At 48.0% G+C, this 15510-nt stretch overlaps 1 protein-coding gene across 4 annotated transcripts in view; it reads right to left on the bottom strand.

The window, feature by feature from the left end:
- Nucleotides 1-6046: 6046 nt before the first annotated feature.
- The window catches only part of RFC1 (replication factor C subunit 1), a 162599-nt gene continuing 153135 nt past the window's right edge, over nucleotides 6047-15510 (bottom strand). For all 4 annotated transcript variants that reach the window (XM_069744597.1, XM_069744595.1, XM_069744596.1 and 1 more), the window contains one exon: nucleotides 6047-6454. In XM_069744597.1, the coding sequence (XP_069600698.1) occupies nucleotides 6359-6454 (96 nt within the window). In that variant the 3' untranslated portion in view covers nucleotides 6047-6358. The remainder of the gene's footprint in view (nucleotides 6455-15510) is intronic.

The following is a 15510-nucleotide window of genomic DNA, read 5'->3' on the forward strand; positions in this document are numbered from 1 at the left end:
AAAGGAGGTCGGCAAGAAATGGCCGCCAACTCGAAAATGCGGCGGATCGAAGAGATGGACCTGAGAAAAGCCACCTTCCGAGATAGAACTGACAGGGAAAACTCCCTGAGAGGCTCGAAGGGGAGAACCCCTAAGAACAACCAAGACAACCTTTAAATCCCATGAATCCACAGAGGCCCTGTACGGAGGGACAGCGTGGGCTACTCCTTGAAGGAAGGTCTTAACCTGTGGCTGAGAAGATAACGTCTTCTTAAAGGGAAGAAGAGCGCAGGAACCTGCCCCTTTAGGGAACAGAGCGAAGCCCGAATCCAGTCCTGCCTGAAGGAAAAACAAATGGAAGGCAGGGAAAAGGGACATAGGTGAAAAGCGGTTGGGCTTGCATCAACGAAAGTAAGCCTTCCAGGTACGATAGTAGATCCTGGAAGAAGACGAAGGCTTCCCAGCCTGGATTATAGAGTGACTCATCTGGGCCGAAAGGCCGGACGCTTTTAGAACTGTGGAGTCCACAGCCACACCGTTAAACTAAGCGACCGATAATTCGGGTGGCAGTTCGGACCCTGAGACAGCAGATCGGGTTCGTTTGGAAGGCATCAGGGGTGTCCGCAAAAAAGTTGACGATGTCTGCAGACCAAGACCTCCTGGGCCAATCCGGGACGATCAGAATGACCGGCACCCATCCCGCCTTGATCGTTTGACGGCTTGGAAAGCAAGGGAAGGCGCGGGAACCGATAGGGGAACACGAAGTGCGACCAAGGAATGGCCAGAGTGTCAACACCACTGTGAGAGGATCACGGGACCCTGGGCCGACCCAAGGGACCTTCCTGATCAATCGGGATGCCATGAGGTCCACCTCTGGAGTCTCCCATCGAAGAGCAATCCGATAGGAAACCTCCTGAAATACCGTTCCCCTGCCGCGAGGCCCTCGCGGCCGAGGAAGTCGGCGGCCTAAAAGTCAACGCCGGGGACCTGCACTGCGGAGCTCACCAGGACCATTGCCTCTGTCCAAAGGAGAATCCTGGAATCTCGGCTGAGGCCAGAGAACGCCGAGTCCACCCCTGGTGGTAGACATATGCCACTGCTGTGTCATTGTCTGTCTGGATTCGAATTGGCAGGCTGCTGAGAATCCTTACCCAGTGAAGGAAAGACAGAAAGATGATCCGGAACTCGAGGACATTGATCGGCAAAGAGGACTCCTGCGCCGACCAACAACCCTGAAAGAACAGAAGACAAAGCCCCGTGCCTCCGCCGGGCGGGCTGGCGTCCGTCGTCACCACCTGCCAGGGAACTGGAAGGAAGTATATGTTGTGAAGGATCTACCCTGGGATAAGAGAAGAGACCACGGCCACCAATCGAGGAACCATTTGACCCGGGAGGAAGCCGGATCGGACGATGCAGGGAGAAGACAGACCTGTCCCCTGTGATAGAATAGCCTGCTGAAGAAGTCTTGAATGAAACGGGCGAAGGGAAAATTGCTTCCGATGTTGCAACCAACCTCCTTAGGGCCTTTAAAGGCCCATTTTAAAGGAGGGATATCCTGTCTTCGGGAAGGAAGACTCTGGTCCGACAAGTGTCGAAGAACATGTCCGGAGATATGAGGCGCTGAACAAGATGGAACTTCTTCCTGTTGACGAGCCACCCGCAACGGCTAGAATGGCGGGAAAGATGGATAGACTTTCAGGAGCCTGAAACTGAAAATTCCTGAGCCTCCATGGAAGCGATTACTGAACGAGGGAATATCATCCTGAAGTGTCTCCGACGAAACTTCCTGTTCAGCAAATTGAGATCCGGACTGGGACGAACCTTGTCATCCTCTGTCAGTACAAAAAGATTCGAAGAGAGGCCTGTGAACCGTTGAACCGTTCCTGTTCTGGGACGGGAACAATTACCCCGGATTTAAGGAGGGAAACAATGGCTGTAAAGAAAACCCAGGACTAGCGGGGTCTCTTGGAGGTTGGCATTCGAAGAAAACGATCCCAGGACCGTGGAATGAAGATTTTGTATCTAGAGGATACAAGTGCCCTGGCCCATGTGTCCTCTACTCAGGAGACCCAGACGTCCCTGAGGAACAGGAGAAGGTTGCCCAGCCTGAGAAACGGGCTGGGGTCTAGTCGTGGGTCGAGCCTAGGTGGAACTTCCAGTTCTGGACCTGGATAATCCGCCTTAGGAGTAGCGGGCACGCCAGGAAAGAGAGACGAAGAATACCGTCTTCTCTTAACGTGCCTGTGGCCTCTGCTGTTGCGAAGAGGAATCCGATGCCGCGAAACTACGAAAGAGGTCGAAAAGACCGGAGTAGCCGCCTAAGGGGAAGTGGGCGAGGTCTGGAGAAGGGGACTGGTGCCGCCAGTGGCGTCCTTAATAATTTGGTCCAGCTTGGAACCGAAAGGACGTGAACCTTGAAGAGGCAGGCCCGTAAGGGACTTCTTTGACTCTTGAGCCAAACAGTGTGAAGTCTGGCAACAACACTACTGGGCTCCTGTGCGGCAGAAGACGCGACGTCCAGGGAAGAAATTATTCCCCGGCGTGAGTAATCTGGGTGGCAAGTTCCGCCAGCCGGCCTGATGGAGCTCCAGCTTGAATGCCCCAACGGAGTTGTTTAGCCCCTCGGATACAGACTTCGAAACCCAAGTGGAAGCCAAAGCCGGGCATTGGGATGATGCGGCAGTTTCGAAAGCCCACTTCACAAAAGATTCCATGATCCAATCGATGGAATCTTTCAGACCGCCCCACCGGAGGGGACTGTGTTGGTGGCAGGTCTAGCAGCCGACGGATCCACAGGGGGAGAGGTCACTCTCTAACGCCTCTTATTCCGGTTGGCAAATGAGATCCGGAAAGAGATTTGAGACTCCAAGACGCTTGTCTCTTTGAGAACGTCTGGTCGAATTTGCTTTTTCTCTGGCCAGAAGCTCCTCGAATTCAGGATGAGGAGCAAATACCTTGGGAGGTAGATTAGACCGTCTAAACGAAACCGCCTGATCTGCGGGTTTCGTAGAGGAATCTTTGATGCCACAGGTCTGATTGGTCGCTCCAATGAGGCTTTGAACCATATCCCTCATCTTAGCGATTTGGTTCGAATCCGGCCTCAAATTATCCTCCGAAGGCGCATCAGAGAAAAGCCTCGCCTGACTCTGGGGGGAAAGACCAGGGGGAAGTCGACCACAGAAAAGGACCGTGGGGCGAAGTAGACCGAGAAGAGAACTCAGACCGGTGTTCCTGTCTGGATCTTTCGCGGCCTGTATTAGAAGTCTCGGACAGAGCATCTTGCGACCCGCTGGCTACTACGGAAGTCTGCAGGGGCAACCGATCTAGCACGGACACAAGGGTCTGGGACACCCGTGTGAGAACCGCTACTGACTGATAGAGACAAAGAGGATGGGGACTTTGCTCTGAGGCGGAGCAGCAGGGGGGGGGGGGTCCTGGGCGGTGCGCATAATGTGGGTTGCTGCAGGCCTGTCTGAGAAAAGGTAGGAGGCCGGAAGCGACCTCCCTTAAAATTAGACCGAACGGGTCGAGGAAAAAAAAAAATCAGAAGGGGAGAGTATCAGTCTGCGGTGCAGAGCTACACATGGCAGACGCTGCGGTGGGCATAAGGCAAACACGCAAAGTGTTAGACTAAGGCAGAAGAGGGAGGACAAAAGCGACTTCCCTTAAGATTAGACATGGCGAAGGAACCCCTGAAGAAGCCAGAAGGTTAGGGGACAGGAAGCTGAGGAGAGTGTCAGTCTGCAGCAGAGCTACTCACGACAGGTGATGGATGGAAAGCTGCACCTCATGATGTCGATGGTCCTTAACGCAGGGGTGCAGGCAGACAGAGCAGACTTCTGGGACACTCTTCTGTCCAGGACCGGCTGCAATGCTGAGCCGCAAAGGATGAGGACGCCAGGCTATGCGCTTTGAGGAGCCAGCGCAAGGCGGCCCTGGTGCCGAAAACAACATCAGGGGCGCAGGAGAAAGTGGGCGGGGCTAACCGCCAAGATGGCGCTGGTGGGTGGAGCTCACCGACTTGACGGGAGAAAAGCCCGCCTGATATAAGGAGGAAGTAGCGGAGTCGCGGCCGGAAGTAAGCCCCGGGCGAAGCCGGGGCCTAAATTAGAGGCCGGTGTCCACCAGTGCAAGACCGCGGCGCCGGAGCTGTGCGGGTGCCGGAGCAGCGCGGCTGCAGGGGCCCGAAGCGGCGCGGCGGCCTGCAAACGCCGCCGCGCTGGCACAGATGGCAGGGGAGCCGCTGCGCTGGCACAGATGGCAGGGGAGCCGCTAAGGGCGGCCGGAATCGTGCTCGCAGGGGTCAGAAGTGGCGCGGTAGCCTGTAAAGGCCGCCGCGCCGGAACAGGAGGCAGAACGGCCGCAGCTATGGAAGCGGTGCGGCAGACAGAAAGAGCACGGCCGCCGTGCGGTAAAGGGATCTCGGCCCGTGCGCGCAGAAAAAAAGGTCCCTGCAACTGCGTGCAGCTGCCCGTGCAACGGGCGACGACCAGTGGGATCCCCCCCTTTGAAGATCTGTATGGGATGGAATGGAATGGGGAAAATACTCACCTTAAACATCCCACGCCGTTACTGACCTGAAGAGGAATGAGACGTCCAGGGAGCTGATGGACGTCCTCGTCTCCGCAACCGACAGGCTCTGGTAGGCGAGTGGGTGGGGGACGGAGCCAGGACCGGACTTCTGAGCACGCTTGTGTGCTAGGATCTTGGTCCTGGAGAGGGATCTATGAGGATACGGGGTGGCAGTACACGCCGTACTCATAGTCCGCATTGTGGGACTACAGGTGTGACTGTTCACCCTGTATCCCTCCAAAAAAACCTGAAAAGGAACGACGCACATTGAGGTAGATAAGGGTCTAATGAAAGACCCGTGTCCACCTCCTACTGACACTAAGCTAAACTGAATATCCTACTTCCTGTCGGTAGGGTGTACACTGCAGAGGAGGAGCTAACTTTTTTACTTGCATAGTGTCAGCCTCCTAGTGGCAGCAGCATACACCCATGGTTCCTGTGTCCCCCAATGAAAGGCGATAGAGAAAGAGGGATAAACCTCAATCCGCCATCCCTTTGTTAGGGAGGTGGATAGGAACCGTCCGCCTCCTTGTGCCATCCGCTTTAAGACTATATATAGTATGCCCACATATCGCAGCACATTCCCTAGTGGTTAACAGACATCAGATCGAAGATGCAGACTTACATAGTAATAAAGTGGAGCCCTGTTAGGTGTGTAGCCCTGTGCTCCAACTCGTGTTTCACCCTGCTTCATCAGGGTGCGTGAAATTATAAAATACTGTAGTAAAGATGGGTGCAGAAAATCCAAAAATGATACAAGTCTGTCTTCTAGGAGAAAACTCAGAATAGAACAGATCAGAAGATGCCCCCGACGCTCATATCTGTGATGTCCAGCTACTGAACATGTGTGCATTCACTATAGGGAACGAGTAGGAGGCTCCCAAAGTTGCAGTCTTTGACGTGGAAAAGTGGGGGGCTCAATTCATGGCTCGTCTCCACCTCTGTGACAATGAAAAAGAAACCTATGTTTCAAGGAACTGAGGGGGGATCCGAAGAAGACGTATGGAGGATAGGGCACACTTCTGTATGTGGCTCAGGTGAGGTTCTACTGTACTAACATCAGGGTAGCATGTTATATGGCAGAATCTTTTCAGATCTGTGTGTAGGTCGTCAGGAGTCTCGGTGCCTTACTGTTGCCAGAGACAACCATCTTATCATTCCAGCCTACTGCAAATGTATACGATGATGGAGCGACTTTGGCAGTCACACATCCAAAAGATCATTTTATGCCACTGCTGCCTTTCGGCATAACGGATGTGGTTGCATTGTGCTGGTATCGTGAATTGCAAAAAAAAAAAAAATTCAACTGGTTCCAGCTTCTATCACTTTGCCGGTGGTAATGTGACCATTTACTTGCATTATGCTGTGATGTAGCAGCGGTTTTGAGTGATTTTTAGGTACAACAGCTGCATTGTGGCCAAAGTTGTTGTGCAGTCCCAACCTATGTGATAAAGCAACAAGAACTATAAATCACACAAAAGAGAAAACCACAGGATTGTCTTCTGTGAAACTGACTTTAATGAAGCTTCTCATATAGTTACAATATTATACAAACGAAAGTACTGTTAAGACTATATACAGAAGAACGTGGGGAAGAATGTAAAATAAAGTACACCTGGGAAAAGTGCTAGACAATGGCCAGAAAGTAGACAGGTCTGAATTGTACATACTAAAAAGCTAGGTGCGTGGAGTCCTTCCCTACGACTGTACACTTTATGGGAAGACTCCTCATGGTCTGCCAGTCTTCTGCACGGTTCAATCCCGTTCCTGGATCTGGTCTGGTCGCAGTACTCCTCTGTCTCGCACTTCACTTCTTACTCTGCTTTTTAGCTTTTGCTTTACCTGGTTTTTTGTCTCCACCTTTTTCAACCTTAGAAGACTTTGAAGGTTTTGCTTTTTTTGTCTAGAAATGAAAAAAAAAAAAAAAGTTATTTTGTATCTTAGACATAGTCAAGCAAAATCTTTGAGTTTGCTTTAAATCGGCACATGAAAAGCAGCTATCCTGTGAAGATGCAGAATGACTGTGTATTCCTATGCATGAAAAGTCCTGTGTAGTAATGGCACAGCGCACAGATGCCGTGGTGGCAAGTGCTCTTTAGTGTCTGCTGCTGTCATTTTCAGGCTAATGCATAGAAAATTATCTAAAAATTTTCTTAACAGTCTTTGGACCCTCAAAAGATCAGATTTTGGGTTAGTCAGTGATGGTTTCATGTCCTCTCCTCCAACACCCTTATACGCTAATATCTCTTCATCATGCTTTCTCTCTTATTGATTATTAACACTCCATCCATTTTGTTCTTTTTGACATTTTTGGATCTTTAAAGCCAATCTAGATAATTTTACAACTACACAACATTAAAGATGGCCAAAACTACCAATTTTGGCTGTATTTGCTAACCATGTAATGATCACGAAGTTTCCAACTTTAAATAATTAAAGCAATTTAACAGCTTCATTTAATACCCATTTATACAGCATGAAAATAAGTAGATTTTGGTTCTTACTGTAAAATCTTTCTCGGAGCCTTCATTGGGGGACACAGCACCCATGGTTTCCTTTGTCCCCCAATGAAGCGATAGAGAAAAGCAAGTTTGCAATTGATTTGCTTTCTCTATCTGCTGTTATTCTCCTGCAATGAGAGCTTTTGTCTTACATAGTATACAGCTGGTTTCCATGGCACATGGCCACTAGACCATAGCTGAGACTGCGCAATAGTTACATGAGTGAGGTTTACTCAACATCCCAGTCAGTTCTCTCCAGTGCAATGATTTCTATACAGCAGCTTACAAACATGCATAAATATAGAAGGGCAGCAGTCACTGTTTCCTGTGGTGAAAAGAAGTCCTTTATTTCAATTCATACGGACATCCAAAGCGGCGTGTGAGGTGAGATATGCGGGGAGATGGAAAGACTTCCATCTCCCCACATATGTCTACTACTCACACGCCGCTATGGATGTCCATATGAATTGAAATAAAGGACTTCTTTTCACCACAGGAAACAGTGAGTGCCGCCCTTCTATATTTATTCATGTTTGTATACTAGCTGACTACTGCACCAAAAGCATCAAAAGTTTCCTGTACAGCTGTTATTGGTTTTTAAAACCATTTATCCACTGGTGCGTACTTATTCCTCACCTGTTCTGAATCTATACAGCAGTTAGCTTCTCACTTCCTTCCTCATCATCTTCTGAAGAGATGCAGTTATAAATCACCAGCCCCAGAGTTTTCAGAGCAGGTCTCCCAATCACAGCTTTACCTCTCTTTTCTCCTTGACAAGAGCTGTGAGCTTGTACAAATATTATCTCTATGTGTACATACAGTGATAACCGTTTACACTCCAGAATAAACCACTGATAGCTGAATGGACAGCAGAACTGCAGTTCTATTCACCAGAGCTGTCAGTTGAGGAGAAGAGCCCGCCCTGCTAGAGATCAGAAAGTGAAACAAACAGGACAGCTGTGCTGCTCAAGAGACAACTTGAGAATAACCATTAAATCGATGACAGATCTCAGGGTAATGAAGGTTCAAGCATGTGCGATTCTTTTAGTCACAGAGAAAATAAGCCACCACCAGAGGTGACTGACAGCTGCATAACCCTCTCCTTATTCAGAACACATGCATGCTCAGTTGAGCCAAATGGGCATGTGTATTGGCGGAAGGAAGGGTAGGGGGTGTGGGAGGGATATTTGGCCAGTTGAACAGAGGGTATGGACAACTTTGGGCCACGTGACTGGATTAATGAGAAACAAACCTTGCATGGCAAAATACACTGCTCAAAAAAATAAAGGGAACACAAACAACAGAATATAACTCCAAGTAAATCAAACTTTTGTGAAATCAAACTGTCCACTTCGGAAGCAACGCTGATTGACAATCAATTTCACATACTGTTGTGTAAATGGAATAGACAACAGATGGAAATTATTGGCAATTATCAGGACACCCTCAATAAAGGAGTGGTTCTGCAGGTGGGGACCACAGACCACATCTCAGTATCAATGCTTTCTGGCTGATGTTTTGGTCACTTTTGAATGTTGGTTGTTCTTTCACACTCCTGGTAGCATGAGACGGACTCTACAACCCACAAAAGTGGCTCAGGTAGTGCAGCTCACCCAGGATGGCACATCAATGCGAGCTGTGGCAAGAAGGTTTGCTGTGTCTGTCAGCGTAGTGGCTGGAAGCGCTACCAGGAGACAGGCCAGTATACCAGGAGATGTGGAGGGGGCCATAGGAGGGCAACAATCCAGCAGCAGGACCGCTACCTCAGCCCTGCAAAATGACCTCCAGCAGGCCACAAATGTGCATGTGTCTGCACAAACGGTTAGAAACCGACGCCATGAGGATGGTCTGAGTGCCCGACGTCCACAGATGGGGGTTGTGCTCACAGCCCAACACTGCAGGATGCTTGGCATTTGCCACAGAACGCCAGGATTGGCAAGTTCGCTACTGGCGCCCTGTGCTCTTCACAGATGAAAGCAGGTTTACACTGAGCACATGTGACAGACGTGACAGAGTCTGGAGACGCCATGGAGAGTGATCTGCTGCCTGCAACATCCTTCAGCATGACCGGTTTGGCAGTGGGTCAGTAATGGTGTGGGGAGGCATTTCTCTGGAGGGCCACACAGCCCTCCATGTGCTCACCAGAGGTAGCCTGACTGCCATTAGGTACCGAGAGGAGATCCTCAGACCCCTTGTGAGACCTTATGCTGGTGCGGTTTGCCCTGGGTTCCTCCTAATGCAGGACAATGCCAGACCTCATGTGGCTGGAGTGTGTCAGCAGTTCCTGCAAGATGAAGGCATTGAAGCTATGGAATGGCCCGCCCGTTCCCCAGTCCTGAATCTGATTGAGCACATCTGGGACATCAGGTCTTGCACCATCCACCAACGTCACGTTTCACCACAGACTGTCCAGGAGTTGGCGGATGCATTAGTCCAGGTCACCTCAGGTGACCATCTGCCGCCTCATCAGGAGCACATTGTAGGGAGGTCATACAGGCACGTGGAGGCCACACACACTACTGAGCATCTTTTCCTTGTCATGAGGCATTTCCACTGAAGGTGGATCAGCCTGTAATTGGATTTTCCACTTTGATTTGGAGTGGGATTCCAAATCCAGACCTCCATTCGTTAATAAATTTGATTTCCATTGATGATTATTGTGTGATTTTGTTGTCCGCACATTCAACTATTCAATGAGAATATTTCATTCATTCAGATCTAGGATGTGTTATTTGAGTGTTCCCTTTACTTTTTTGAGCAGTGTACATCCTGAAATGCCATTGTTAATGACTTCAGCACCTGCGTGCATAACTAGGAGCAATACAAAGTGAAGTCAGAGGTTAAGCAGGAAGCTCTTAAAGGAACATCATCTCTCCCCCTCCTCTCACCTCAAGCCAAAATTATACATTTATTTCCAGATGTTTTAGCTAAAGAAGCAGCAATTGATTTCCCAACGGGGAGGGAGCCATTTTAACTCTGAATGTTATTGAAAAAACTAAACAGGTCGCTACAGGCTTAGTAAACTAATTACTGGCATATGATAAGGAAAGAGATATCTAATAAACATTATTTCTAAGCTCTGTGCACAGTAATAACCTGCTACATATCAGGACACATGGAGCTTTGTCCACTTAAAGGGAAAGTATGTACAAATGGAAAAAAAAGTATTTTTACGGTTTTAATGTTTAAAAAATAAATATTTCAATGGTAGAAAATATTACAAATAAGTTAAACACCTTTGATATTTTCCACTTTTAAACACTAGGGGGAGCAGCTGCTGAAATTTGCTATGAAAACCTAGTGTACGGCTAGCTCACATTACAACCGCAGTAAATGTGGGCGTGGCCTGCTCCATGTGTGATGTCATTACTCCCCGCCCCCTCTGGGGGTTTGCAAAAGGATAAGGGAAGATGAAGTTTAGGATCACAGTGCGGAGCCATTTTCATGGTGACTGCAAAGTGATACAGACATGTGGGACATTGTCCCCAAGGAAAGACAACAGCACGGATTCTGTTAGTCGGTGCTGTTCGCAATATCACGGGCCGGGATTACATACGCGGACTGTGTCACAAACTGGGATTAGATAGGCGGACTATCATGCGCTGGGATTAGATATGCAGATTATGAGCTGGGATTAGATACGCGGACTATCCCAAACTAGGATTAGACACACGCACTGTATCATAACTAAATCCCATAATGGATACAATCCAGCTCCTATGTTCGTTCATCATGCCATAGATGAACCATGAACACTAGGCCACCAAGTCACAATAGGACACTCCATACTCAGTGCATTTCACCATATACAAAAACGGAGTTCAAGTCCAGATTAGTATGTAAAAATATAAATTTTATTAATCTAAATACTAATAACAATCATAATAAAATACCATATACCTAACATTACATGCTCAGCCAGGGAAAGCAACAGCGGTACCAGACCTGTATGATCAGCCACTCACTGCCATAACATAAATAAAGTGCTTAGTGCTTTTATCATATTTAATGGGACAAGGAAAAGACCCCCAGGACCAAGTATTATTGTCTATCTAACCTCAATACAACGTAATTCACCTGGAACGTTTCCTTATCCATATAGCAGGCAGCGGATGGTCACACAGCACAGCCCCAACGCGCGTTTCGCGTTGGCTTCGTCAGGGGGCGGTGCCATTAAATATGATAATAGCACTAAGCACTTGATTTATGTTATGGCAGTGAGTGGCTGGTCACACAGGTCTGGTACCGCTGTTGTTATTAGTATTTAGATTAATAAAATTGATATTTTTACATACTAATCCGGACTTGAACTCCATTTTTGTATATGGTGAAACATGCACCGTATCAAGTGCAGGGACTAGCAACGTGGATTATCACGTGCTAGGATTAGATACGCAAACTGTATCATGCACTGGGATTAGATACACGGACTATCACAAGCTAGGATAAGATACGCGGACTGTATCAAGCGCGGGGACTAGAAATGTGGACTGTATCACGCATTGGGATTAGATACGCAGATTGTCATGTGCCAGGATTAGATACGTGGACTATCATGCACTGGGATTAGATACGTGGATGGTATCGCGCGCTGGGGATAGATACGAAGACTATCAAGCACTGGGATTAGATACGTGGATGGTATCACGCACTGGGATTAGATACGCAGACTATCATGCATTGGGATTCGATAACGTGGATTGTATCACGCGCTGGGATTAGATACGCAGACCATCATGCACTGGGATTAGATATGTGGACTGTATCACGAGCTGGAATTAGATACTGGGACTACGTGACGCACAGTGATTAGATACTAGGACTGTTTCAAGTGCAGCGATTAGATGCGAGGAACTTTATCACACAGGATGGGATTAGATACAGGGCGTAGCGTAGTGTATCATAAATGATGGATTTGAGACAGGACTCAGCAGTGTGTATCACACAAGATGGAGTCAGATACATGGAGTATCACATATGATGCTCTGCTGGCTGTATCACAGATGATGGGATTAGATACACGGCTCTGCAGGCTGTATCACATATCCTTGTATTAGATGCACTGCTCTATGTCAGGGTAAAGCCTCCTTCAGGTGTCTAATGCAGGAACATCTGAATGAGGTTTACCCCGATGTAGAGCTCAGGCATCAGTGATCAGAGCACAGCAGCTGTGTGGCGGTCAGAAGCCTGGTATTGTACTACAAATTCCAGGCTGCAGAGCGGTTCTCATCACTAGTAGAAGTCTCCGCTACCCGCAGCCTTCGGCGGGGACTTCTTCCAGTGGTGAGAACAGCTCGGTAGACCAGTACTAGCCGCATCCCAGCATCTCCTGTCACCACTCACCACTGAATGATGACAGGGGGAAATTGTAGCACACAGAACAGCTAAGGCCTCAACAGCATGGCGCCCGGCTACCCCCACAGCTAGCCCAGTTCAAGGGTGAGATAGCCACAGTGTAGGAGATAGGGTGGGACACTGACCGCAGTCTCCTATGCCCAGAGGCTGCCATATTTGCAGTAAGTCTTGTGCTCAGACACTTTGGCTACGTTTCCACGATGAGCTTTTGATGTAGATTTTCTGTGCCATTTCTGCACCTATTTAAATTCGGTTACTTTCATTTTTAATCGCATTTTTGATGCTGCGTTTGTCAGCTTGATATGTCATGTTTTAAAAAAAAAAAAGCTGTTTTGTTTTTGATACTTCCTGCTTTTTTGCTTTCACAAAATGTTATTGACATACTTAGGTGCAGATTACATGTGTTTTTGATGTGTTTCAGCTGCGGAACTGTACTAAAAACACACGTGCGTTTTTTACCTGCAGAATTTCCGCACCTAATTATTATTATTAGTTGTGAATTTGAAAAGGTGAATTTATGCAGCATTAAAAAGCAGCAGAAGGGGCAGGAGATTTCTATAAATCCCAGCCACTTTGCTAGAACTGTAAGACGCTGCGTTTATGATGCAGAATAAACATTCAGCATAAAAAAACAGGATTTTTGGTTGCTTACCGTAAAATCTGTTTCTCGGAGCCTTCATTGGGGGACACAGGAACCATGGGTGTATGCTGCTGCCACTAGGAGGCTGCCACTATCCAAATAAAAAAGTTAGCTCTTCCTCTGCAGTATACACCCTACCGACAGGAAGTAGGATAATCAGCTAGTGAGAAAGCAGTAGGAGAAGCAACGTGTAAATGAAAAAGAATAATATAATAATAATAATAATCTTTATTTATATAGCGCCAACAAATTCCACAGTGCTTTACAGTTTAACAGTTTCAAACACTCAAAGAGTGTTCAAAGAACTCAAACGTTAACAGTATAACACAGTAAACAGAGCTGTTCAACTTGGGAGGGTGCTGTGTCCCCCAATGAAGGCTCCGAGAAACAGATTTTACAGTAAGCAACCAAAAATCCTGTTTTCTCTATCGCCTCATTGGGGGAAACAGGAACCATGGGACGTCCCAAAGCAGTCCCTGGGGCGGGAACAGCAGTCCACTCCAATCTAGGTCAGAGGAACTCACCACCATCGCCTGCAAGGTCTTCCTACCTAAGCCGGCATACGCCGAAGCTAGGCATGGAAGTTTCGCGAACATGTGGAGGACTGATCATCGGTCTGTAGACGTGCAAGGCAGAGGCCCTATATGTGCACTGCCAGGAGGCGCCCACTGCCCGGGTAGAGTGCGCCTTAAACCTGGAAGGAGGAGCTCTGCTCTGACCTGGTAAAACTAAACATTGCTGACCGGATTTTGCGGGCATACATTGATTTGGAGGCCGGAGAGCCTCTACGCCGAGCCCGTATACTGAAAAGGGGGGCCTTAGCTGGATAGATGCACCTTGCCCTGACCCGGTAGCGTGATGAGCGAAAGCTACGAAGGATGAGTCCGAGCAGGACGAAAGGAAGGGAATCAAGAACGATGGACAGAGCCATGGAAAACCTCGGCAAGGTAAGGGCAGAGCACAGAACCTGTGATACACAGAATGTAACAAAAAGAGAAATCCAGCTCACCATAGTAATGATCCCAGGAAGCTCGGAGCACGGAAACGCTGTGTCAAGGCGTGAGAGAACCAGAAAATGAAAAGGAATTCCAGCTCGACGAGGCAGTGAAAAGTAAAAACTTGGTACTTTATTCACTTCATATAGGAAGCACAATAAAGATAAAAAACACACTATCTACGCGTTTCAGGTGACAGGGCACCCTTATCATGACTAAGGGTGCCCTGTCACCTGAAACGCGTAGATAGTGTGTTTTTTATCTTTATTGTGCTGATGTTTTATCCTCTGCTTCCTATATGAAGTGAATAAAGTACCAAGTTTTTACTTTTCACTGCCTCGTCGAGATGGAATTCCTTTTCATTTTCTGATCCACAGAATGTACAAAACTTCTGCCACAGACTCTGGAAGTGGTAGAAAGCCTGAAAAGGAAGGTATAAAACTAAAATGGTCCTGCCCCTCGTAAAAATGCAGGAATGTCCGATGTCTTGAAGAAAAGGAGGGCCTGGATAAAGGCTTTCATAAAATAAAGGTTTAGTCTGAGGAAGAAAAAAACTTGTCCCTCCGATGACCTCCTTAATAATTGGTTCAAGTTGGAGCCACACTGACGGAAAACCCTCGGAAGGCAAGCTGGTGAGGGACCTCCTAGAGGATAAGTCCTGCCATGCCTTAATCAAAAGGGTCCTACGGATAGGCACCAGATTGCTGGATGTCCAAGCAGCACCTGCAGCGGCATCCGCGGGGGCGGATACCATGTACTTCCTTGCGAGAGTAAATTAGTCCGCAAGGGAGACAAAGGCAGGGCACAAAGTAGCGGCGGACACTTCAATGGTCAACTTCACCATGGACTATTAGTCTGACATTGGTATCCTTGAGGGATGCTCTCTCTGGAAGAGGAGGACTGTATCGGTGGAAAATCTGGAAACCGGAAGGTCCAGAAACGGAGAAGAGCTCCAGTTTGCAGTAAGCTCAGAAAAGAGGGAATATAGGAAACCGAGACGCTTCCGCCTTTGGTACGGCGGGACTAAGGATTCCAAGAGAAACCCCAGAAAAGACCATAAAATGAAATTACAAGAAAAGACTTGAGAGTAGGGTACTGAGGACCTGCTAGAGAGCAAAACGCTGAAGATGTACTGAAGGGGACCTCGGGTGAAAGCCTGGATCTCAACCCGGCAATGCAGGCTCTGCTACATCAACAAAACGGATCAGAAAGGGAGAACCGTTTGAAGAGACCACCTCTTGCCCGTCTAAGTAGATAGAACGGAGACTACCAGACGATTCCGCAGACCCAGATCCATAGGAAGCTAAACTTAAGCGAACGGGGATGAAGGTGGTTAATAGGGACTATGGAAAATGTAGACAAGATGGGCATTGATAGGCACAATCGGATATGAGCAGTCAAAGGAGGATAGTCCATGGAAAACCTGGAGAATGTCAATTCCATGGGAAGTTGGCCCTAGGAAGAAGTA

The sequence above is a fragment of the Ranitomeya imitator genome, chromosome 1 (assembly GCF_032444005.1).
Source record: "Ranitomeya imitator isolate aRanImi1 chromosome 1, aRanImi1.pri, whole genome shotgun sequence".
NCBI classification, from domain to species: domain Eukaryota; kingdom Metazoa; phylum Chordata; class Amphibia; order Anura; family Dendrobatidae; genus Ranitomeya; species Ranitomeya imitator.